The sequence below is a fragment of the Accipiter gentilis genome, chromosome 4 (genome assembly GCF_929443795.1).
Source record: "Accipiter gentilis chromosome 4, bAccGen1.1, whole genome shotgun sequence".
NCBI lineage: Eukaryota > Metazoa > Chordata > Aves > Accipitriformes > Accipitridae > Astur > Astur gentilis.
In genome coordinates, this window is record NC_064883.1 from 40,347,207 (window position 1) to 40,373,160 (window position 25,954).

The 25,954-nt window shown below is 38.5% G+C and overlaps 1 protein-coding gene across 13 annotated transcripts in view; it reads left to right on the plus strand.

Moving 5' to 3' along the window:
• KMT2C (lysine methyltransferase 2C) overlaps positions 1-25,954 on the plus strand; it is a 199,561-nt gene that overhangs the window by 154,236 nt on the left and 19,371 nt on the right. For 12 of the 13 annotated variants that reach the window (XM_049799094.1, XM_049799092.1, XM_049799098.1 and 9 more), the window contains 16 exons: positions 5,223-5,327; positions 5,674-5,721; positions 6,885-7,022; positions 7,196-7,228; positions 7,309-7,428; positions 9,540-9,678; positions 9,929-10,143; positions 10,260-10,333; positions 12,895-13,077; positions 13,722-15,602; positions 16,529-16,854; positions 17,716-19,538; positions 20,776-20,887; positions 21,903-21,981; positions 22,101-22,164; positions 24,263-24,495. In XM_049799094.1, coding sequence (XP_049655051.1) covers positions 5,223-5,327; positions 5,674-5,721; positions 6,885-7,022; positions 7,196-7,228; positions 7,309-7,428; positions 9,540-9,678; positions 9,929-10,143; positions 10,260-10,333; positions 12,895-13,077; positions 13,722-15,602; positions 16,529-16,854; positions 17,716-19,538; positions 20,776-20,887; positions 21,903-21,981; positions 22,101-22,164; positions 24,263-24,495 — 5,573 coding nt within the window. The remainder of the gene's footprint in view (positions 1-5,222; positions 5,328-5,673; positions 5,722-6,884; positions 7,023-7,195; positions 7,229-7,308; positions 7,429-9,539; positions 9,679-9,928; positions 10,144-10,259; positions 10,334-12,894; positions 13,078-13,721; positions 15,603-16,528; positions 16,855-17,715; positions 19,539-20,775; positions 20,888-21,902; positions 21,982-22,100; positions 22,165-24,262; positions 24,496-25,954) is intronic. The other variant, XM_049799100.1, reaches the window with a different exon arrangement.

A 25,954-nucleotide genomic window follows, 5' to 3' on the forward strand; every position in this document is an offset into this window, starting at 1 on the left:
ATGAAAATTTATTCTGTGTAACAATAAGCACACAGATCCATTATAGAAGATGACAAAGATACTCTTAATTAAAAGATATTTTAGTAGTCTAGTGAATATTAGTTGGATGAATATCATCCAGCTTTTATTTTCTTTAACGTTTTAGATTATTTTAGGTTGCCAGTCTCCTCGGAATTTTTGGTTCACTATGTCCTTTCTGAACATGAGTGCCCTTTCCAGGTACAGTTTGTAGCCCCTAGGCAATCTTTTGCTTTTGCTATTGCAAAACCTTACTGAAGTTACTACTGAGAGTTTTGCAAATAGCTAGAGGGTTGTAAAGTGCTGCTGAAAGGGCAGCTTCACACAAAGGAGCAATTAAAAGTGAAAATCTTACTGTCTCCTCCAAATTATTTTTTTCTCTGTGTCTTGTAGTGTATGCTGTTAGCTAGAGGTGTCTTACCATTCTGTATTTTTTTAAAAAAAATGTTACTGTTTCTTGTGTATATTAGTTAATTTTTGGCTTATGTTTCAGCTTGTCCTCACAAGTTTTTCCATTTAGAAGTGTTTACACACATTGATACAGTTTCCCATGTCCAGAGAATCATTTGAAGAAAAATCATTTATTTGTGATTGTTACTTAGTGAAAATCTGCTAAATGAAAAGCAAAAGGCTACATTATAATTAAACATTGATTCTTATACAGTTGAAATTTTGAGTAATAGAGAATGCAAAAGTTAACATCCCCTGAAGGGGAAACAAATGGAGTGTTTCAAGGTCTGTATTTCATTGGTTCCAACACTACAAGATACGCTCACATAGACTTTTTTTCACCCCAGCATTCTTTTGAAGACAGAGAAATACAGATTCAGAAGTCTTTGCTGGCCTATCCAACTGCAAGATTAAAGTCACTAATGTTCATGTATTATGGTAGTAAAACGTTTTAGAAATTCATGAACTTGATGTTAATTTAATGTTCTATTTTTCCAAAGTTTGACAGGAATGTTTAAAAAACCTGTTCTTTATGAATAAGCAAAGTTGTAAAGCTTTGTCATTTTCTCTTCTTTTTATTTAGAAATAAGTCATAATGAGGTGGCTATTAATAAACAAATCACTAGCAAGAGTTTTAGTGGATAACCTGTTGTCTTTCCCATTTTATATGAGAGACTCAAAGGAGAGCGCTTTCTGGCCATAGGAATGTTCTCAACAATTGTCTCTCAACTGTTCAGATTTCCAGCCAAGACTGTGTCCAGACAGAGCTGTTTGTTGTAGTTGGAGCACCAGTGGTTGAAGTCATCTGCCACTATTGATCAGTTGTAGTGCAATTTTTCTTAACTCTTTCACTGTGACTTTGTGGGAGACAGTTATTTCCACAATAGCATCCACACATGTGTGAGAGACAGGTTCATTTTTAGTGATGGAGACCCTGGCAAATTGGCTAATTGCTGAGCTAGCAACAGTCACATCTTCCCTTCTGGCTGGTATTGCAGCAGAGCTGGAGGTGAGAACAGTGAGTGTCCTGGAGCACCTGTGATATTTTTGTCATTTCAGTACAGACCTGTCTTCGGAGCAGGAACGTGAACTGCTTTATTCACTGCACTGGGAGGCTGCAGGACTGTGTTGTTAACCAACTGTGTTACTTTCCTACAGTGCTCTCACAAAGATTGCTGACTCCTGTGAGAGTCCTTGCTTAAGTGGATAGGTCTTTTCCACAAGGAAAATGTTCTTTTCTTTGAAACTCCACTTGTTTAATCCCAGGATTAAGGGTTAGATATACTTGCTCATCTTCTAAAGAGCGCTCAAGCATCTAAAGAAGTTGTCCTGTCTGCTTTGCTGTTCAACATGTGCGTAGGACTGCTAGGGAGTTGAACAGTGATGTGTTCAGTCTGCTCATGAACTGATAGTGCATTTCAGTGACATGGTCTGTGACTGTATATTCTTAGAGCTTGATTAAGGGTAGCTGAAGCTTTTGCAAGACAGGATTGCAGTAGTGATAGGGATTGGCAGAGCCTGCCAGAAGAGGGTTTTTGGAGTCCTTTGTTCACTATTGATTTCTAGTAACTGTGACTGAAGTGAGCTTGAGGCTTCCAGTCCTGATTTCTGTCTGGCAAAGAGGTTGCACTTTTTGTTTTCAGTTACAAGACTCACCTTTCCCATGGTTTTATAACGTGGAGCACACTGCACAGTGTATCCTACATGGGACCAACTTAAAATTATTTCCGAGACAGTGCCAGAGCAGAGTGCAAAGGCTTGCTCACTGGGAACACAGAGGACCAGATCTCCAGGGTCTCCCTGGCTGTTCATGGGTAAAGTTGAACATGGTGATTGGGATCTGTTGCATTCTGAGTGATCTGAGGACTGGCTACATCTCTCTTGAGTTTCTTGACCTGGGTGTGTCTGATGAAAAAGAGGCCACTTGATGAGGTGTGTTCTGTGAAGGCTCTGGCAATGTGATCTTTCCTTTAGTTTGAAATAGCTTAAGTTCAGTGTATATTTTTAGGGATGCTGAAAAAGTCATCTGTTTAAGTAGGGTCTCCAGATAATGCTAAAGAAATTCTTCATAGACAAAAGGAGAGGAATCGTCTGATTCTCTGTGCAACTGATTCAAATGCTGCTGGGACATTTTATGACTAGATATGTTATTGTGTGATTAAACATCTTAGGGTGGCTGCAGCCTTGGGAGAGGCATTTTTATTCTTTTAGAACTTCTTAAATAAAAGTAAATACATTGGAGGAATCAGGATCATAAGATAGCAGTAGAACTGTGCTCTCTTAGAGATGCAGCGTTACAAGCAAATTATTTTCCATTTTGCTTTGTCTTAATTTTCATCTCCATTCTGAAAGAGCCAAATTAATGAGCAGTATTGAGCTATTTGTTTGGCAGCAGATGTCAACCAGCTATTGATTCTGATCTGAAGCAGCTGACTAAAGTGATTCAGTTGTTCCCAAGATAATATTTAGCACACTTGGAATTAAAATGAGGGAAAAAATAGAAGAAAAATATAAAAATATGCTTTAGATTAGATGTCTTATATGAGACTTGTGGATCATAGAGTCTAGTCCTCTGCTATCACCAACACTCTGCCTTTTTATAGACTTAACAAGCTCCATTTTGAAAGCAGGTAGCTTTTTTTGAACCTACTAATCTCATCAGAAGGTCATTACAGAATCTGATTGCCTTAATAGTTAGGAGCCCTCTAATTTGAAGCCTGAATTTATTCATGGCCAGTTTGTAGCTATAGGTGGTAAACTCTTCAGTTGTATCTTTCCACCTGAGCTCTTCCTAGCTACTTATTCAATATATTTATATCCAAATTGGAAGTCGAATTTTTAGGGACTGTTCCCAAGCACATTACTGAGGGCTCTGGAGAAAAACACCATAACATAAAATACTACAGAAGTATTTAAGGCTGCTAATACAGTCTGGGTACTTCCTTTATAAGGGCTTTTTTCTCCCTGCTATTTACTTGCCTTCCAGTAGGAATTGGGGAATGTTAAAGAACAGCTAAAGTCAGTCCTTTGCCTATCAGCTGAAGTCATTAACATCACCTTGCAGTGCTTGGTGTTAGTTAGTTACTTGCATAATTGGTATCAGACCAAATTGCCAGAAGAAAAACAAGGATCCTACCCAGCCCCCCCCAAAAAAAACCCAAACCCTAAACCAGCCTAACTAAACCAAAAAAAAAAAACCCAAACCCTACAACTAGGTTCTGTTTAAAAGCTTACATTTCATAGTACTTTTTATCAGGTACACAAAATAACTATGCCCACAAAGTGATGTGGTTTTGAGGCATTTTAAAATACTTCTCCTGATATCAATAGGAGCCATATTATTTATGTAAGTGTAAACATACTGGTCTGCACTGGTACATCAGTCCACCTAGTTGAGTGGCAGACATAAAACATGATTGAATTAGGATGGTATCATCTTGTCTGCATTACGAAAGATAAAAATGAAGAATAAAAATAGTAAAGTGAAGAAGAATCATTTTCATTTTGACTTTCAGTAATGGCAGAAGGGAAAAGGGCTGTCTCTGAAAAACAGCAGAAGGAACGTTTAAGTTGCTGTAAAATTTAGCAGCTTGGAAAGTAGCCTCATGATATAAGTAAATCCTTGGCATCAGGCCTCTGAATTAAGCTAGAAATACTTTCCTGGGGCAGTTGGGTTGTAAAAGTGGGAAAGATAACCCGTGTATCTGTGAAATACGTTTGCTCTTCGACTTTCTGGTCCCTCTTTAACCTGCCCATATTTGTTTTCCACATTGTACGTGGTATGGTTTGTATCGATCCATTTTCTCTGTTTAATTATATGTGTATTTGTATATTTTACCATCTTTTCATGATTCATTGGTCTTGCAATGATTGCTCGTGTAGTCATGATAGTTTGCAGTTTTTCTGAAAAATATTTTTCTCAACTTCTGTTTATTTCTCAAACAATTTTCATCAAATGTGGCACATCTGTAATAGACCTAAAAAACTAGTTAACAAAACCAGATGGGCCATTTGGAGTTGTTTCTCTCTAATGGACTGGATGTCAAGTAGATAATCATATCCAGAATTTATTATTTACTATTAAATAATTTATTGCTTGGACTAGGCCAGTTTTTCCTAGACAACAAACAAACATGAAATTTCTACCTCTGGCTGTTGTCACTTCTTCAGGATTTCTTCTCATCTAAAAAATAGCATCTCCAATTTCCATTTAGTTACTACTGCTTCTTACTCTTACTTCCCTATCAGGGTGTAGTGACTGGTTGCTCCATAGTCTTAAGAAAAGATAGTGGTAGTAAGAGAAGTAACTGATCACTTTTTTTTTTTTTTTTTTTTTTTAATACTCCCTGTTGATTTGCTGTGAGCTGTGTCCTTTATAAAACATGTTTGTTGACGTTTACATTCATAGGCCTTTTGTGTCTTAGAGGTTGCAAGTTCTCACTAGATCTTGGGGGTTTTTCCCCTAAAATCACCTGGTCTTTCTTCCACATGACTGGTCACATTATCACGTTTACTGTATTGGAGAAGATACTAAACAACGTAAGCATGTAAAGGTGGCCACAGTACTGAATGGGAGGGGATGACTCATCAGCACAGCCTCTCACCCCAGAGTGACTTGCAGTACAAAAGACACTATAGAAGGCCCTTCTATCTGGTAAATCTGTGTTTGAGTTTATAGCTCAAGCTATAATACATCACCAGAGTCATGTTTAAATGCCACGACTGGTTGATTTTATTTATTGCATCTTATACAGGTAGCACCGACGATCCTTTAGCTGATCTTTCTGAGGTCTTAAATACTGATGATGATATTCTTGGAATACTTTCTGATGATTTGGTAAAGTCTGGAGATCATTCGGGTATGTATGTTTATAAGGTTTCTTTGGTTTTTGTTTTTTTCTCTTTATTATAGATGTCTTTGTTGTATTATTTCTATAGGTCATGCTCTAGGTGATTTCAGATACAATTTTCATATCTTAAGAATACCTTGGCTTGAGATGATTTTGTTGTCTTCTACCAAAAAAACCCCCAACCTTTTCAACATTTTGTTTTACTTGGCTCTTTGCTTTGCTGCTTAAGAGAGAATAAAATGTAGCTGCCGTTGTCTATCATACCTGCGTAGCTTTTTTCAGCATGCAGCTTTTTCTTTACTTTTTTTTGTTTTCGTGTTATAATCATCCATTTTATCTGGTTTGGGTCCTGTAGGTCTTGATTTATGCACTTTCCAGGTTGAGAACTCACCCTCCCCATTTGGTAAGAAACTAAACAATGGATGATCCATGGTTAGAAGTAGTCCTCTTTCCTAGTGGTTTTAGCTGAAAGAATTGCATGTGTAGAAACTAGTACTCCTTTACTGTGTCACTAATTCATGCTTTCATTTTCCACCGTTTCTGTGGTGTTTGAGTCTAACACGACCTATATAAACTCTGCACTCCACATTAAGAGTACTGCATAAAGTTTTGCTTATAGCTTTTAAAAACTTTCCTGAGTTTTTGTGTTTCATGATACAAAACCATGCATTTTCTTGCTGCCACTGTTAATTTTAATATTACTTCTAGTAGTAGTGTGTAGTTTTTATCATAGTGGTATCTTTTGTAAATTAAAAGCATTTTAACAATGTGAATATATTAAAGCATGAATAAAACAGACAGCATCAATGTTTTTGTTTCCACTGGATGATGATTTATCACTTTATGTAAAACACAGGTTGACAATAAGTAGAATGGCATGTTTTGTTATTTTAAATTTGTTTTTATTTGGCATCTAATACAGAAATATATTTTCAATACTGAAGTGTGTAGTTCTTTTTTCAAAGAGCTTTCTCATCCGAGAGATTTATTGACTTGTAAAGGAAGTTAGGAAATTCATGTAGTAAATTATGTTCTCTCAGTACCAACAAATCACTTTGATGTAATCCAGAATATTCAGTAGTTTTTGAAACAGGAACTGCTATAACTTGTTTGACTTTGACTACACTTGAACAGCACTTCAGTAGATATTTAATGTAATATTATAAGAATATTTGGGGTGAACCTTAAGGTACATGAGGTTGAACTGTATTGACTACTGGTGTGATTGTTTTTAAAATGTGAAAAATAGTTATAGTGGAACTATTTACTGAAAAGTATACACTCAAAAACATGCTGTACCTAAACTTAGTAGTCTTATTTCCTATTCTTCCAGTTGCATTCCTTTCAATTAACATTCCTCAAACAATACAGTAAACAGGAGGTAAATAGTAGGCGGTTTTGTTTACTTTTTGTAATGAATATCTTATTTTGCCTTACATTTCAAATCTTAGAAAATCTTGGTTTAGTTGATCGCTCAGCTATGGCGGGGGGGAGTTTTAGGCTCTTTATTCTATACCAATAAATTTTACTATTTATGTCTTCACTTAATATTCTTTCTTCCTTCAGCTGGATTGGATATTGGTCCCATCTCTGATGATCCTTCTTCTCTGCCTCAGCCGAATGTCAACCAGAGTTCACGGCCATTGAGTGAAGAACAGTTGGATGGAATCCTCAGTCCAGAACTAGACAAAATGGTCACAGACGGTAATTTTTTTGTCCTTGATCTTGGTCTTCTAGAAAACAAGTAGAAATCATCTCTTTTTTTCTCAAATTACTTATCTATGTATTGTAACATACCTATTTGGACTTGCCTGCAGAATTAATTTTATTGCATCTTTTGATGATTACTCTTCCTGTGTTGTCTTTACTTTGTCCAGGTGCTATTCTTGGCAAACTGTACAAAATCCCAGGTATGTGTTCTAATCTTTGTTGTCTTTTATAAAATAGTTTGTAAACAATGCCAGCCAACTCATGCACAGTGTTTTTGCAGAGCTAGGAGGAAAGGATGTTGAAGATTTGTTCACAGCTGTATTAAGTCCAGCAACCACACAGCCAGCTCCTTTGCCACAGCCTCCACCTCCACCACAGCTCATGTCTTTGCACAGTCAAGGTGTGTTCCTTTGTTACTTTTAAAAACAGCAGCCTGGTCAGGAGAGTTGTGCATCTTTTAAATACTGATGTGAAAGTAGGACACACCTTCCTTTCTGCTATTGTTAATTTATGAAATAATATTCTAAAACTGTTCCGAAGGGGGTATGTGATTAACATGCATGTAAATATTGCTAATAGAAAAGGACAATTACTTTTAATTCTTCTGACATATTGGAGCTTTTATTTTAGCTGACACTTTCATAGTTTTGAAATTTGTCTGTGATAAAGCATGTGTTCTCTTCTGACTTTACTCTTTAATTGCTTTTGAGTACCTCCTCAAGGGTAAGGAAAGAGTCTGTGTAACGGTGATTTACTGAGTCTTAATTTCCTTTAAGAATTCAGTTTAACATATTAGCTAGTCCTACCCAAATAATAGAGAGAAGGATAAGTAATTTTGAAATGTATCTGGGAGATTATAATTTATTTTCTTTGTTACTACTAAAATTATCATGAGTTGATACAGCATATTCTTGCTCTTGTATTGAAAGCAAGGGGCAGATTGATTTTATTTATTGTTGTTACCAATAGAGCTTTTTTTTTTCCCTTTTTTTTTTTTTTTTTAGTAGTATGTATGAGCATATTGAAATGCACTCTTTGCACATCAAGCATCACCTTTAGTGGATTTTCCCTAAAATCCTAAAGAGTGCCCACTCTGTTATACTGGTACTACAAGAAGTAGTATGCAAATTGATTTCACCAGTGAATTAATCAGAAGAAAAATGATTGGTTTCCTAGTTGGATGGATTTCCATAAAAAGGAAAGACTTCAAAAAGTCTTAGAAAAGAAAGAGTTTAAAGCAAATAATGAGGTGATACAAAGCAAGAGATAATACAGATATCATTGCCTGTTTCCCAGTTACTTGAGTACTTGGAGATAACTTCAGCATTTGAGCTCTGTAAGATTGTTTAACTTCTCCCTGTGGGAACTGCCACAATTACAAAGTTTTAGATTTATAATTTGGTTCAGTTACAGTGTAACGATCCACATGTTGTTGTGAAATAAATGCTTCAGTAATGGGGAAGCTTGCATTGAGTTTCAGCAATTTTAAATAAAATTAATGCTCTCTTCCCATAAAGACATGTGATCATACAGTGCAAACCAGTGGCCTGACTCTCCATCCTGTTTGTTTGCCAGGTCTTCTCAGTTACTCTATACTACCTATTTAGCAGCTATAATAAAGCACGTTCCCTTAAATTTTGAGTTACTGTCATCCAAACTGTACTTGCTGCATAGTGTATGTGATCTATAGGTCAGAAGGCAGTCTCCTAAAGCATAAGAGAATGATACAGTGTCATCCTGGAGATGCATCTAATTCCTGAGCTACTTCTATGCTTTTAAGAAAATACTGGGATAACAGTTATAATAGCACTTAAATGGCAGGGATTCAAAGGCCAGTGTTAATTCTGTGTAGGAACATCTGCAAATACCATCTGCTGCAATGAATCTGCTTGTGCCACATTTGTAATATTGTAATCAAATAAATTTTCTGCCTTCATACTGCTAAGCTGGACATTTAATTAGAAAATGCTGATGCTCATTTGACTAGATTTGTTTGTTTCATTGGTTACAAATTAGGGAGTTAGTAGATAATGAGGCTTACTTTGGTGCACTGCTCAGAAGTCTCAGAAGAGGAGATGTTTAATTCAGGTGGGTAATGATAATTCTGCAAGGACTGAAAACAACCTTCTCTGTGCTTGCTGCTTGGATTTGGGTGTAGCAAATGTGACAGACCATTAGCCTTTAAGAATATACCTCAATATAAAGTGCAGTACCGTAGCATGGGCTACTGCAAAAGTTTTGGAAATCCATTTTGAAAAAACTGATTTTCAGACAAGAAAAAAAAAAAATCTGTGCAGGGATGTGATACAGTAGGAAAGAATCCCTTAAGCTTGTAGGGAAACAGTGTAAACTGATTTAAAATCTTTTCCGAGAATGTAAGGTCAGTACTATAAAATTTTAAAGCGATTAGTTTTTCATTGCATGAGACGACATTTTTTCACTGAAAACTTCCCACTCTACTTTAAAAAGTAGTTACCCTTTCAGACAGTAATTTAAACTTCTTCTTTCCAGGAGAGAATGCATTTCCAAGAGTGCCCCTTATGAATGGTCTGATTGGCCCTAACCCTCATCTCCCTCATACAGCTTTGACTGCTGGAGGTGGACTGGGCACTTTCTCTCCCATTACACAGCAACCTTATACTGATACCAGGTAAGTCAAGATGGGAAATAAAAAATTACCTGTTGTTTAGCATTTATCACTTGGGGGGTGGTGGTGTTATTAATACTATGACATTATTAGTATTTAACTACATAGTTCTTGACAGCCACTACAAAAACTTGCATATTCTTGCAGCCCGTTCGCTACTGAAATAGCAAACTGAATTATTTTGCCTTTTTCTTTTTTTTTAAATATTGAGAGCAATCTATCTATAAAATAAAACCCTTTTCTGATTTGTCAGGGATAAGAACCCAGCATTCAATCCAATGGTAAATGATCCGAACAGCTCATGGGCACCATCTGCTCCACCTTTGGAAGGTGAAGGCGATACAATGTCCAATGCTCAAAGAAGCACTCTTAAGTGGGAAAAAGAAGAAGCTTTGGGTGAAATGGCAACAGTAGCACCTGTTCTCTATACAAATATCAACTTCCCTAACCTGAAGGAAGAATTCCCAGGTGAGTGATTTACTGAATAGAGTTAAATATTTTGTAGCAATTTATGCATGTTGATTTGAAAGAATGTAACATAGACTTACCAAAGCCTTGCATATTAACACATTTTTTGATTGCAGATTGGGCTACAAGAGTGAAGCAGATTGCTAAACTGTGGAGGAAAGCAAGCTCACAGGAGAGGGCTCCATATGTGGTAAGAACAATTACCACCTGCGTTAGCATACTTCAGCAAACATATTTCACAAGGTTTTCATTTGGTTTTTTAAAATAAATTAAGTTTTAGGGTTAGTGAAAGTTCACTTCAAGAATGCCTTTGTAATTTAACTTCCAACTCTGAATACTTCTACCTGTGTTCTTTGCTTTTCAGTCTTGGAATAAACTATATTAGTATTGTGCAATCTAAAGACATCAGCTGAGATGAGAACATTTTTTGTTCCCACTGCCTTTTTGCTACATCTGATTCATGGCCTCAAGTGTTATTTGCTTTTTCTCTTTCTGCACAGGATCTCACCAGTTTCTTCAGAAGGATAATAACAAATCATTGTGTGACTTTCTGTCATCTTCCCCTTTCACTAGTCTTATTTTTTGCCCCATTAGAGTTGCTGAAGACTTTCACCTGTTGAAGTAACCATTCCAGAGGTGTCAGGGCTCACAACCCTACTTTCCTCATTTTCTTCTACTCGTGTGTTCTTGCCTTACTGTTCCCCTTCACTACTTACTCTCTTCTGTTGCTTTGCCTAATGCTTTGTGGTGGAAACTCTTCTGTGTCTTCCATGTTGTGGGGAGCATGAAGGACTCCATTTTTCTCTCCAAAAGTATTCACTTTCTTCACGTCTGAGTCAAGTGAATACACATATTTGTAGTAGGTATCTGAAGTTAATGTGGTCATTCATTCCATTCTCTAGAACTTCTGCCATTCAAAGGGTGACCCTTACACTTTGTTGAAACCTCTTATTGAAGCCTGTCCATATCCAAATCTCAGAACCTATATTATTCATCCTTTTTGACCTTCCCAGCCATTGTTAGCAAATGTGCTTTTCTTTAATTTCCTGTCACATCTGCATTCTCTCTTGGTTCTCATCTTTTCTTTGTTTCTTCACAACAGCAATTGAATGATCATTCTCACTTTGTAGATTTCTGTGGATTTTGCAGGGTTATGTTTTCAGTCTCCCCCCACCTGCACTTTTTTAATATAGTCCCATTAGTAAGCAAATTTGATTCCCATGCATGTTGGTGACTCGGGGCTTAACAGTACCAACATCATCTCCTACTGTCCAAATTAAAAAAAATCCCCTTATCTCTCTGTCAATTTTTAGAAGACAAATCGTTACCTGAAACTCAGTGTGAGAAGTGGAGTTCTTGATCTTTCCAAAACTCTTTCCACTTGAAAGAATAATTCTCTATTGTCTTCTTTGTATCACTGAGGCATCATCATTATTCTGCTTTTTATTCAGGCCTGTAAGTTCAGCACCTTTGGACCTCTATGTCATCTTGTCCATGCTGTATTTAATCTTTGTGATTCCTTCTGCGTAGTATTTATAAGATACTATCCACTTACATGGGTGGATTTTTATTCAGGCTTTTATCACGTCACAATTGTTTCTATTACTGATTTTTTTTTTCATGGTTCTTCACAAATGCAGTCCTATTCTGCTGATGGTTCTCCAAAAAGCAGCTACAAAAATTATTTCCTTCATGTTTGGGAGGAGGGTGAATGCAAGTGCGCACACATGAGTATTTACATAGCAAGAAGCAGTTATTTCCTCAGAAAAGTTACAGACTGTGTACTCTTGCCATTCAGCTGTTGCTGATGTTGCTGGCATTGTGCATGCAAAAAGCTGCTGTGGTACCTCTCCTGAGGGACTTACACTCTGTGGGGATGAGTAAAAGTTTAGTAAATTTTCACTGTAGGCTTTTTACTTTCCTTAGTATGTACAATCCCATCACTTACAGGGGAAAATGACACTAATTTTTCTGCTGATGTGACACTGGTGCTCTCATCCATGTCACTGTTTCATTGTTGGAGGGGAAGGATTAAAGCCTTTTCTGCTAGGCAACCCCTACTTGACAACTGCAAATAAAATTGTAAAAAAGAAGATGTGAGGGTTTGATTCAGTAAAGCAATCGCATCCCAGATAGGTGGTAAAACAGACTCTTTGAAACTTCCGTTAGATGCTTAAAAGTGTCAGTATGGCTGTAAAATGCCTCATTGAAGAGGAATTGCTTTTCTTCCATCCAATTTTTCCTGATCCATACAGCCATATCCTATGTTTATACTGCTAACTTAACACAGACTGAGATCTATAGAGGCTATTTAATGGAGTAGACTGCATTTTTCTTGTCATTGAAGTTCTCCACATTAGTGGCCTTTATTGATCCAAGCATCAACTGCTGTGCTCATGTCTTCAGATTGCAGACCACGCCAATATGTGATCTGAAAGGTAAACTGGTGGGATTCATGCTTTCTTGGCACAGTACAGTACCTGAACAGACACTCCTAATGTACAGAAAACCTCTACTGTTAATAACTCCTTAGTTCTTTCCATGTATATTAAATGCAGAATTTCTACACAGGTGAAGTATTTGCAGTCTGGAATTCCTTTTAAAGTGCATAATTTAATTTTCACAGGCACACCTGTGATTAAAACAGGCTGTACAAATAATTTGGTGATAGATTTTGTAGGAATAACAGATGCAGTGTTCACGCTTAGCAGAAGAAAATAAGGCTAACTACATTTTTTTATCTTTTCCCAGCAAAAAGCCAGAGATAATAGAGCTGCTTTGCGCATCAATAAAGTACAGATGTCAAATGACTCCATGAAAAGGCAGCAGCAACAGGATAGCATTGATCCTAGCTCACGCATCGACTCCGACCTCTTTAAAGATCCATTAAAACAGAGGGAATCGGAACATGAGCAGGAGTGGAAATTCAGACAGGTGTGTTGCATTTAGGGTGTTTTGTTATTTTTCTTCCAGCTTCTTACTGCATTGTTGTAATCTGTTGTAATAAAATCAGTTTTAATCTTTCTTTGTAGAAGAGTATAAAGTCAGCTATTCTGCATAGGAAGAAAACAGATGCTATCAGAAGAGAAGCTGCTCGTAAATGTTAGAAAACTTTGTTTTAAAACTTTGACTCTTAAATCATACCTATTATGGAAATAGCTTATTCTTTCTCTGTATGGCTGGCTGGTGCAGTAGTTTGTTTTTATATGCCCTATATTGCAGTAACCTTGTCCTGCAGACTACCACTTCAAATTGGGCTGGTTGTCTCTCAGAGCCCATTTGCCTCACATCAGTGCTGCATCTGTCATTAACGTTTCGTCTTCAGAATATAAGGTTCGAAAGCAGTGCTGCTCTTTAGGCAACCTGGGAAATGCTTCTTCCCAGGCAGTCAAGGTGCATGTCAAGGTAATTGAACTTTACAAATAGATAGACCCTCTGCTCCCATTGCATTTAAAATTTGCAATTTATAATTGATCTTTGATGTGTCCTAAAGTTTTAATTATATATTCAGTCATCAGAAAGATTTTGTGTACCCTGGACATACAAGTGTAACCTTTTTCCTCATAATTTTAAAACAGCAAATGCGGCAAAAAAGTAAGCAGCAAGCCAAAATAGAAGCCACGCAGAAGCTTGAACAAGTGAAAAATGAGCAGCAGCAACAGCAGCAGCAACAGCAGCAGCAGCAGTTTGGTTCACAACAGCTTCTGAACCAGTCTGGCTCAGACACACCTAGCAGTGGGATCCAGAGCCCCTTAACGCCACAGGCTGGCAATGGAAGTATGTCTCCTGCACAACAGACATTCCATAAGGATCTATTTACAAAGCAGCAGCTACCTGCTACGCCTACATCAGCATCCTCAGATGATGTGTTCCTAAAACCACAAGCCCCACCCCCTACTCCAACCCGAATCCCAGTACATGATTCACTTTCTCAGTCTCAGACTCCTCAGACATCGTCACAACAGATGTTTTCTCCAGGTTCCACAAACACAAGACCTCCTTCTCCAATGGATCCATATGCTAAAATGGTGGGAACACCTAGACCAGCGCCCATTAACCAGAACTTTGTTAGAAGAAATACCATTGCACCATTAGATACCTGTGCACCACAGTCATCCGTATCTAGGCCCATTCAGGTAACTGAACCATCAGGAAGCAGGCCTTCACCAGTCAGGGATTCATGTTCTTCATCTCCAGGTAGCAGTGATCCCTATGCAAAGCCACCAGACACACCCAGGCCTGTAATGGCATCAGAGCAGTTCTCCAAACCACTGGGGGTCCCAAGATCACCCATAGTTATGGAACAGTCAGGGAAGGTTCCTTTAACAGCTGGAAGCAGTGATCCATTTACTAAGCCAGCTCCCAGGACTGATACGTTTCAGAGACAGAGAGTAACTTCTGCTGATGCATATGCACGGCCACCATTGACTCCTACTCCTACTCCTGTTGATGGTAGCCCTGGACCTTTTAAAACTCCTATGCGCCCACCCCAGTCTCCACAAGATCCTTACGCTTCAATGCCAACTACACCAAGGCGTGTTGCTGTTGATCCGTATGAAAGGCCCGCTCTGACACCAAGGCCAGTGGATAACTTTTCCCATAATCAGCCGAATGATCCATACAGCCAGCCTCCCCTTACTCCCCATCCTGCAATAAAGGAGACTTTTGCCCATCCACCCCGGATAGTGCGACAACAAAGTGATTCTTTCCCTCAGTCTGGACCCATTCCAAGGCCAGCTTCTCAGGACCCTTACTCCCAGCCTCCAGGTACTCCTCGGCCAGTTGCTGATCCTTACGCCCAACCTCCAGGAACTCCTCGGCCCACCACAGTTGATCCATATATGCAGCAACCACCAACACCAAGACCTGCTCAGCCAGCAGATTTATTTGCTCAGTCCCCAGCAAATCAGAGACATTCTGATCCATACGCCCAACCTCCTGGAACACCAAGGCCAGTTCTCAATGATCCTTATTCTCAGCAACCAGCAACTCCAAGGCCAGGGATTCCAGAGAGTTTTAACAGACCTGCAATGGCAAGACCAGGACTAATACCAAATAGAGATCCTTTCCTGCAGACGCCACAGAACAGGTTGCAGGGCACTTTTGTCAGGCCATCAGATCCATGTTCTCAAACTCCCAGACCTGCAGGACCTGCAATAACAGATTCATTTAGCCATGGTCCAGCTGCTCCAGCACGTGACCCATATGATCAGCCACCGATGACTCCAAGACCTCAGCCAGAATCTTTTGGAACTGGCCAACTGGCCCATGATGCTGCTGAACAGCCACGGCCTGGATCTGAGGGCAACTTCAGTGCATCTGGAAATTCTCCAATGAGCTCTCAAGGACAACAATTTCCCAAAGTTTCTCAAGTTCCTGGCCCAGCACCCACTACAGGAGTAACAGATACACAGAATACCATGAATATGTCTCAAGCAGATACTGAGAAGTTAAGACAGGTGAGAATAATGTTTAATACTGATGGTATTAAAATTTTGTATGTTAATTTGGTCCTCCTGGGTAGAACCTCAATATATAAAATATAGAAACATCAGTAATTTTTAAGGAGTTTGGACAAGATCCGAAAGTGAAGCAAAGGCCATCTTTGAAGCCACTGAAGATGTAGACAATTGGTCTGTAATAACCCTTTTATCCACAGTGTGAGGGGGGGAAAAAACCACCTTGAAAGGACAATTAATTCTGTAGAACTGATTGTCAGTGACTTGTTCACTGACTGAAAAAGGAAGTACAGGCAAAGATCTCAGACTAGACATCTAACTCTTCAGTTGTCTGACATGTTGAAGTGAATCCTACCATTGGTCACTGCTCTTCTTGAGGCACATTCACTCTAGGTTGTTGTCAATGAATGTTTGGCAAACAGCTCTTGCTGAGACATAGAATTACATTCAACTTGTGGAAAGCTGCATAGTCTTTTGTTTGGAAGGATCAATGACAAGTGGATTTAGCAGGAAAATTGGTAGTATTTATCGTACAAAGTCAAGAGTAAATTCTGCAGCTTTGGTGTAAACCTCTTGCTGAATTTTCTTCAGTGGAACTCTAGTGACCTTTCTCCCTCAGAATGTACTTTTTCATGTGGTAAAAGGGCCTGCATTATTGGAATAGAAAAGGGAAAAGAGAGTTGCTTGTATGTTAATTGGTAAAATGGGTTCACGCTATACACTTTAACAAGAGATCTGGAGATTAAGTGGTGTTACCAGCACCTTGCACCATTTGATCCCTCTTCTAATTTCTGAGGTGTGGTTGTGGTAGTTTATAATATTTTTCTGTAGTGATTGAAGAATTTCTTTTCTCAGAAAGGCTTAACGTAGCGGAGTGTAACACTTCAAAATTGTCAAGCACGACAATTTCTTTTTTCTTTAAACAGCGCCAGAAATTACGTGAAATTATTCTACAGCAACAGCAGCAAAAGAAGAATGCTGTTCGTCAGGAAAAAGCCTTGCAGGATGCAGCAGCACCTACCCATGCAACTCCTCTTCAGCATTGGCAGCAAGACAACTTAAATCAAATTTTTAACCGCCCTCCTCCTCCCTATCCTGGGAATATTAGGTCCTCTGTTGTCCCTCCAGGCGGGCCAAGGTTCACCATATACCCAAAAGACCAACGTGGACCATTTCCTGCTGATGGGCAATTCAATAGACCCCAATTTCCAGGGGATATGAATGCCATGGGAATGAGACCTCATGGTCTTAGGTAAGCTCTTTGATCTCGTAAAACCAGCGTATTACAGGGGTGGTTCTACATTTACAGAAATTGTTAGATAAAGGGTGTTGTGGGGTTTTTTATATGAAAAATCATCTGTGTTGTCTACAGTAGCTGGTAATCTTCCTGAAGTCAGTATGTACAGTGAGTTTTCCTGAAAGCATCTGTAACATCAGAATGTGTATTCTACACTAACACTGTTTTATACTGTCTTTTATTGGGAATTAATCAGAAATAAAAATGGAGAAACTGCAATCCTTGTGAAAGTTATGTGATCTGAAATATCTTGTTGCCCATGGTTTTGGGGCATTTCTTTTTTTAAAAAGAAGTAAAAGGTCTGACTTTTGATGTCGTAATGATGAGTAAGTGTCATATTCTTGTTTTCATTTATAATGAATATGTAATCAAACATTAACTTCTGTCTTGCCATTTTTACAGTGAATGCTGTAGGAATTAACGAATTCCAGTATTGACATAGATTGTCATCTCAGGAATTGTTATTTTCAATATTTTGGATTTATTTCAGTAATTTCTAAATCCACACTATTATTTTTTACATTGAGTTGCATTAACATGCAGTTTATTTACTAAGGTGGTTCTTACTGTCAGTTTTCTATCAATTATTATTATTGGAATTGAAAACAGGTTGTTTATTAAACATAATTAAAGCAATTATTTTATTGTAGTCATAAAGCTCATTTAAATGTAAGCATAATTAGCCAAAATATTTATGTAAGTATCTTGATGAATGCATCACGTAAAGCATTTTGGTGAATAGTTATTTAGTCAAATATGCCAGACTAGGCAGTCCTGAGAAGAAAGATTATTTAGTCTTTCATACTTTTATTTCAGATACGGGTTTCCAGGAGGTGGCCATGGTCCACCATCAGGTCAGGAACGTTTCCTCAGTCCTCAGCAGCCATTGCAACGCCCTGGAGTTCCCCCACAGTTGAGAAGATCTCTGTCTATTGATATGCCTCGTCCAGTGAACAATCCACAAATAAATAACACATCTGGGATCTCTCAACATTTTCCTCCACAGGGAATTCCAGTTCAGCAGCACAATATATTGGGTCAGGCATTTATCGAGTTACGTCACAGAGCTCCTGATGGGAGGCCAAGGCTGCCTTTTAACCCTTCTGCTGCAAATGTTATGGATGCAGCTGCACAACATCAACGACATGCAGGGTTTATACCCAGGCAGGAGTTTCCGGCCCCAAGACAGGCAGAACCACTGAGACACAATTCTCAAGGTATACCTAACCAGTTGCAGATGCCTACAAGTTTGGAGCATATGTCACAATCCCAGCAGGATCAAATCAATCCTGACAACCCACCTGCACTTGTAATACGTTCTCTAAGTCATCCGCCAGTTGCTGATGCATTCCCAGGACCATCTTTGTCTACATCTGCACCAAGTGATGAATCTGCAAATTTACAGATTCCCAACCAGCCAAGTGATGGTCTAGAAGAAAAGCTTGATCCTGATGATCCTGCTGTAAAAGATTTGGACGTGAAAGACCTTGATGGGGTTGAAGTCAAGGATTTAGATGATGAGGATCTGGAAAATTTGAATCTAGACACAGAAGATGGGAAAGGAGATGAACTGGACACTTTAGATAATTTGGAAACCAATGATCCTCACCTTGATGATCTTCTAAGATCCGGCGAATTTGATATCATTGCATACACAGACCCAGGCCTTGATGTGGGGGATAAGAAAGGAATGTTTAATGAAGAACTAGATCTTAGTGTCCCCATTGATGACAAACTAGATATCCAGGGCAAGACAGAAGAACCAAAACAGAAAGAACAAGGTGATAGAACTGTTTCCCCTCCTGAGACCCAGTCTCCACAGAAGAAGTCTGCTACAGAAAATGAAATTAAAACAGAAGTACTTTCCCCAAACACTCAGGAGGAAAGGAAGAATGAGAACGAAAAAAGTGATGGAAATGCTGAATCCACAAATACTCAACAGGCTGCTGAAGTGGAGTTAAAGGATGGAGAAAAGACTCCTGCACAGCCTGCCAACCCAGAATTCCCTGACAAAACTACTGCTGTTCCTAGTCAAGAATCAACTGTGCCTAGTCCAGATGCTCAGGGATCTGCTCCACTGCCTGTTCAAGGAGCAGTAAGTTCCTGCAGTATTTCTGGGTCCACACCAGTCCTCTCAAGTTTGCTAGCTAATGAAAGCTCAGATAATGCTGAAGCAAAGACTCTAGGATCTCCATCTCAATCTTTGCCAACAACACAAATGAACCATGCATCAGGTATTCCACAAACGCTAATGACACCTGGTGGACAGATCTTGGAAAACACTTTAAATTCAAATTTGACCATGGTTCCACGAATGAACCATAATTTTTCTCAAGGGTCACCAAATCCAGGATTTATTCAGGGTCAGTCATCTAATCATAACTTTGGGACAGGACAGACATCTAATCAAACTGTGGCTGTAACAAACCGTCCTGGTCCTAGTGGCATATCTGGTCCCCAACAGATAATGCTCCCTCAACCATTAGCTCAACAACAAAATCGAGAGAGACCACTTCTGCTAGAGGAACAGCCACTTCTTCTGCAGGACCTTTTGGATCAGGAAAGACAGGAGCAGCAGCAGCAACGACAGATGCAAGCCATGATTCGCCAACGTTCAGAGCCATTTTTCCCTAATATTGGTATGTGGGTGATTTATTTGTCTGCGTTCTGGTTAGTTTTTTAAAACTACAACAATAAATAGCTAAATAATCCATGGCACTGAAAGAAGCAGGTAGATACGTGGAGCTTGAACAAAAAACAACCTGCCTAGTAGGTACAATGGGAGTCTAGAAATGGAGCCTGTGGGTGGAATTCTGAACTCCATGGCAAGGCTCCTGTTGACAATACCAGGATCAGGGTAACTCTGCATTACTGCTCATTTTTCTGACACCAGCTCTGTTGCATATTCTCTTTACGTGTTTTTTTGCAGTGTTTAGTGTGTCTCAAGGAAAGGGGTCATTGGAAGCTGTACTACTAACTCACAGTCTAGGCAAGGCTCAGAAACATCACAAATAATTCTGCACATACTAAAAGCATTTCAGATAAACTGTTACTTCCTGTTCAATATAACATAGCAGTTTGAGCATTCAGATAAAGACCATGATTATCCTTTAATTGTTATTAATGAAATATGAAATTTTAAGAAATATTAGTTGTAACTACATTGGCCATCAAGGCTGTTTTGTTCAAAAGACAAACTTAACCTACCCCCTAAGTCACACTTCCATATTTGTAGTGTGGCTAGAACGTGCTGTAGCCAGCCGAGGTGGCTAAGGTGACCTCCAGAGGTCCCTTCCAACCTCAGCCGTTCCGTACTCCCATTTATCCTCCTCTGTGTGAAGCACCTAGTGGGAGAGACAGCCAAAAAGCAGAGTTCACTATGCTTTTCAGATGCTCTGTGGGGCCTGTGCTTTTCTGCCTGTAGTGCTACTGGTAATTACAGAGTAACTAAACTGTTTTCTTAGTACGTTAGTGGTGGTGTGTCAGTTTTGCCAATTGAACTCACAGAAACAACTCTTCTTCCTGATGCTTAAACCTATGAATAGGATTTATTAATCTGTTGGGTCATAGGCCAAATTTGGTCTAGAGCCCTTCTCAGACTGACCTGCTTTTCTTTGTATGTTGTGGCTGAAAACAAGGACAGTTGCTGCTGGAAACAAGGACAGTTGCTGCTGGAGTAACTTTCCTTAGAGGATATATGAAACTACATGTTAACCATGAATTTCAAAGTGGAGAGGACAAGTAATGTGAAATAGTAATGCAATTATGTTGTTTTACTGATGATTTATGCATGAACTAGATCTAAACAGGTCAGTTCCAGTTAATAACTTGTAATGTTCAGCTATGTAATTCACTTTTACTGTTCTTCTTTTATAGACTTTGATGCAATTACTGATCCCATAATGAAAGCAAAAATGGTAGCTCTTAAGGGGATCAATAAAGTCATGGCGCAAAGTAACATGGGGATGCCACCAATGGTTATGAACAGGTAGGCAACACTCGATACCATTATTTAGCGCTACAAAATGTAAAAGGAAATGATAGAGCTAGGAGAAACTGCGCACAGGAAATGAAAACATTCAGAAGTGGAAAAAGATCTTTTTGTCATGTAGTTCATAGTCCATGCTAATACAAGATTATGTCCTAAGAATAAAACTAGTGTGGTAGTAGAAACTATAAAAAGTATTAAAACGCATCAGACTTGTGTTCCAGTTGTAATGTCATTGGTCAACATGGCTTCACTGTTGATGTTTTTCTTGTTTTCCCACTTACTAATTATGTAATGACATCTCTCCCATGCATTGTGTTTGAAAACTGTTGATGGCCATGTAACGGTTAAGCTTCATGTTGCAGCATATAGTTTAATGCTAAGTATAATTAAGATTTAGCCCAAGTAATAGAAATTTAATCCTCTCTCTAAATCTCTTCTGAGGACAGAAGGAGCTGTGAACTGCGTAGACTTCACCACGACTGCCTTTACAATAGGTGGAGAGTCTATGGGTCAGGAAGGATCTGCACCTTTTCTATTTATGTGGCACTTAGTGTGTTTTCTCCTTCCTAACACATACTGCAATGTTACATCATAATATGTGGCTTACCAGAAGCATACATGTACCCAGTTCTAGTTGAATTTGCTGGTGACCATGCTATCTAAATCTATTAAATCTTTTTTTTTTTTTAATCATAACATAATAAAACACAAATACAGAATTTTTTTTGTGTGTGTGCATCTTCACTGTTTTAGCACAGTACATCATGTTTACTTCATCTCTCTGAAATGTGCAAGATGCAATAGTTTCAATTGAGGGCAAAGTGTTGTAGCATCGAACGAGAATTAATATTATCCTGATGTTGAAAAAGTTTGATACAAAAGTTCAAACAAGTGTATATAAAATATTTGGATGCTTTGTGTAAGTTCAGTGTAGTACAAAAGGTTGTCTCTCCCCTAAAATACCCGCCAGTTTTAAAAGTTATAATTTCACTTTTGTTTTATGTATCAATAGGTTTCCCTTTATGGGTCAGCCAGTGCCAGGGGCTCAGACCAGTGAAGGCCAAAATCATATGCAGCAGGCAATTACACAGGTAATACAACTTGATATGGGGTTTAAACAAAAGTGTTTAATAATGATAACTAGTTTTTGGTTTTTTTAATTGAATCATGATTTAATATCCTTGTCTATACGTTTTACTGAAATTTCTAGGATGGAAGTTTGACACCTCAGATTTCTAGACCTAATCCTCCCAATTTTGGTCCTGGTTTTGTCAGTAAGTACAGATTTAATAATTTATTGTATGTTGATGTTTCTTTCTACAGTTCTGTTTTCTTTAAAACAAAATATCCATAAATGGATCCTGTGTCTCAAAAATTCATCCTTTTAAAATTGAGTCATTTTATCATTATGATACCAACTAATAAAGGAGTGTACAGTAAATGCTCTTAACTTTTTCTGGAAGCTATCTTCAGAGAAACACTATAAGGAAAGACGAAAGCATAACAAACAGAAAATTAGCATTATTTGGATTTGTGTGAGAATAGTAATCTATTAACTGACAGACTGCTATGTCAGAAACCTGGTGTTTGGTTGTGTTGTAGTATTTTGAGCTCAGTGAGAACAGCAGTCTATATTGATGGGGGGGGTCCTTATTTCAGAAGCAGAAAGTTTTGTGCATCATCATTGTAATTTTACCAAATACCAATAAAAGCTTTTCAGGCATTAGTTAAGCAAGACTGGCTGGGAATGACAATTGTTGAAAGCAGAAATACATAGCACCTGTATTTTGTGTTCCTTGTTTCTGGTTGCCCTAGATCAATTGTAAATCCTAGTCTCTGTGATAAGAAAGATTTATTAGCAGAAATTAAAACTGAGCATATGTTGGGAGAGGAAGACCACATGTAAAAAAGTGTTTCTGTCACTGCAAAAACTTTACTTGATATTTATGAATAAGAAACGGAAGTAAACACCTTCACTTTTTCCAGAAACTGGAGTAGCAGCACTGAGTATGCAGTGAGGAGCTTTTGCAATATTATCTGTATTAATTTCTGGTGAGATTTGACATAGCACTCAGTGGTGGCCTCACTGTGGTTGGGGTGGTGGTGGTTCTGACCACTTGAGAAAATCTGTTTCTTGTTTCAGTAATAGTTACTCTACCTGGAACTTGTTAATATTTCCGTACTTTCATTTGCACTTTCACGTTGCTCCCCTCTGCAGTTACTCTCCATCGTTTCCACTCAATTGTCCCTTCAGGTTATGTGATTAGTTTTGCAGAATTTATTGTTGAAAGAATGGGCACCCCTTGAGACTGTAGCTAGCTCTGTGAATTGATTTAGTTGAGCTGTTAGAGTTGATTGCTGTTGCTACCGCAGTGACTGTTAAAAGTAGAGGGTGGTAGGGACTGGAGCACAAGGAGAACATGGTTATATTGAAAACATACTGTTGTGTAGGTATCTTTATTAAACAAACTTTCTTTACGAGGAATATGCATGCTGTATTCTTGGTTATCCAGCTCATTGCCACGATGCGATCAGGAGACAAATGATACCATCACCAAACCGTCTCTCTTGCCTTCTGGGCTTAGTGCAGATCAAGTGTTAGCAGACATGATTGTTTTGCCTCAAGAAAAACATCTGAGAGCAATGGACTGCTCATAGCAAATGAGCATGTCTCATTTGTAAAAAGAGTAATGTCTCAGTTACAGTCTAAATGAGAGTGCGTTGGTTTGTGGGGAGGAAAAGGCACTGGTGCTAAAGGCTGTGTGCAGAGGGCTGACAAAGTTATTTTTACAAAGACTATTTTACAATATCTTTCATTTCATGAATATTTGATGGATGTTTATCACTTTAGTTTTTTTCTTAGAAGTAGTACTAAAAATAGATCTTATATGTACAAAACTCTTCTGCAAACACCCAAATTGATGAGGCCATGTTTCCTGTAAATTTGTGTCCTTACTCCCTAATCTCTTTCTCTCTCCTCGAGTGCTCCAGAGGTCATCCATGTCCCCTCTTCTGTGGCAGAGCAGGGTACCACCAGGTTCTGTAGCTGCAAGCTATGCTTGCTCACTGGCTAGCAAGTGCACATTTACTGGTTAGACAGCAGTCTGGTGTCTCTTGAAATTCAGGGACGATGTTAAAACTGCTTTCTCTCAATAAATGCAGTAATTTGGATCTCTGTCTCCTTTACTCAAATCACTCCAAGAGCTTAGTATCTCTTGAGATAACAAGTCCTCTGTCAGATTTGGCTGAACTTGACCAATGGTTTCTTAAAATAAGGGGGGAACCTGATAGTTAAACTTAATCTCTGAAGAGTAGGATGGGAGCTCACCCCCAGGATGAGATCATATCATACTTAATTTCCCTTTTCTCTAGATGATTCACAAAGAAAGCAATATGAGGAATGGCTGCAAGAAACACAACAACTTCTTCAAATGCAGCAGAAGTACCTTGAGGAGCAAATTGGAGCACACAGAAAATCAAAAAAGGCACTCTCAGCAAAACAGCGTACAGCCAAGAAAGCTGGCCGTGAGTTCCCAGAAGAAGATGCAGAACAGCTTAAACATGTTACTGAGCAGCAAAGTATGGTCCAAAAACAGCTAGAACAGGTAATCATCTGGAACCCAAACTGATCGCCTTAATACTAATCTGTCATACTGGTGTGACTCCTTCCTTTAAATCTTCTAAAGGCGAGTTAAAATGCATAAATACAGTGGAGCTTATTTAAAGGGAGCCGCTCCCTATCTTATTTTGTCTGTGTAACAGCGTTACTCTGGATTGCTGGTGACAGTGGTGTTGTAGAAGAATATGCTATGGGAAATGTTATGACAAAAAGCTGGTTTAGTACTTTGGGAAGAGGGGAAATTGCTTGACAAAATGACTTGCAGTGGAGTTCCTGGCACCATGAAAAGCATAAGTGAAGGATTCAGAGGAAAGTCTTTTCATGTAGGGCTTTGTTTCAGGCTTGAAAGAAGCTCGTAACTCAGTCTTTTAATCAAAACCTCTTGGTTATATGCCAGTTAAACGTTACTGTTTAAAAATCTCTTTTCATTATTATCTTTAGCGTTAGTCTAGTTTTATGATCTATCTAGTTCCTAGACACTGATCGTCAGTGTGTGTTATCTGTTATTGCATCATGGAATAATACAGGTCAAAGGGATATCTGGAGATCATCTAGTCTACTGCTCAAAGTAGAATTAGCTTCACGGTTAAATCAGGTTGCTCAGCACCTTATCAGTCAAGTTTTGTAAGTCTCAAAGGGTAGAGATTTCCCAGCCTCTCTGGGCCCCTGTTCCAATGTATAACCACTTTTACTGGGTTTTGTTTTTCTTTCTTTATATTCAGTTGGAATTTCACTTGCTACATCTTGTAACTGTGATTATGGTGAATGAGATTAAAGTTAAACCTGTGGTAGCTTTGATAAATCTATGCCTTTGCCAATGATATTGAATGCTATGTTCCTCAAGGCAGTGTTTATAAATCATCTGGCATGATTGTCAGGATCAGCTAGACCTGCTGAACATAAAAATACTTTAGAATTATCCTTTATTAATATGAGGGGGAAAAATTGGCAGCAGGCTGCTTGGAATGAAGGTCTGAGTGATACCTGGCCCTTTAGTTCTTCTTGCTCCTGTGTTGCTTCAAGACACAGTATGGACTGGATGCAATATTAGTTGGCTTGTCTTTTCACTATGTGGAAGAAGGATGGAACAAATAAATTACATCTACGTAATTTCTTCCTTTTTCTTTTTTTCCCTTCCACAATGAATCACAAGTAGAATAAATGAAAAAAAAAAAAAATTAACCGATCTTTATCATACATACGTCAGTCTAGTCTTACAGTGAGGTTATGTTGAAGAAACGGCTGCTAACCATGACATTACTGGCAGGTTCATTTAGTGCACCACCATTAGTAGGTTCTTTTATTTTTCATTTTTAAACTTAAGTTTCATATACCACTAGTAAATGCCCTCCAGTCTCCTTCAACCACTGATTTATACCAGTCATCCACATCTAAACAACATTTTGTTACATACCTAGTAGGAGCTTAAATAAGGTTTTATTAAA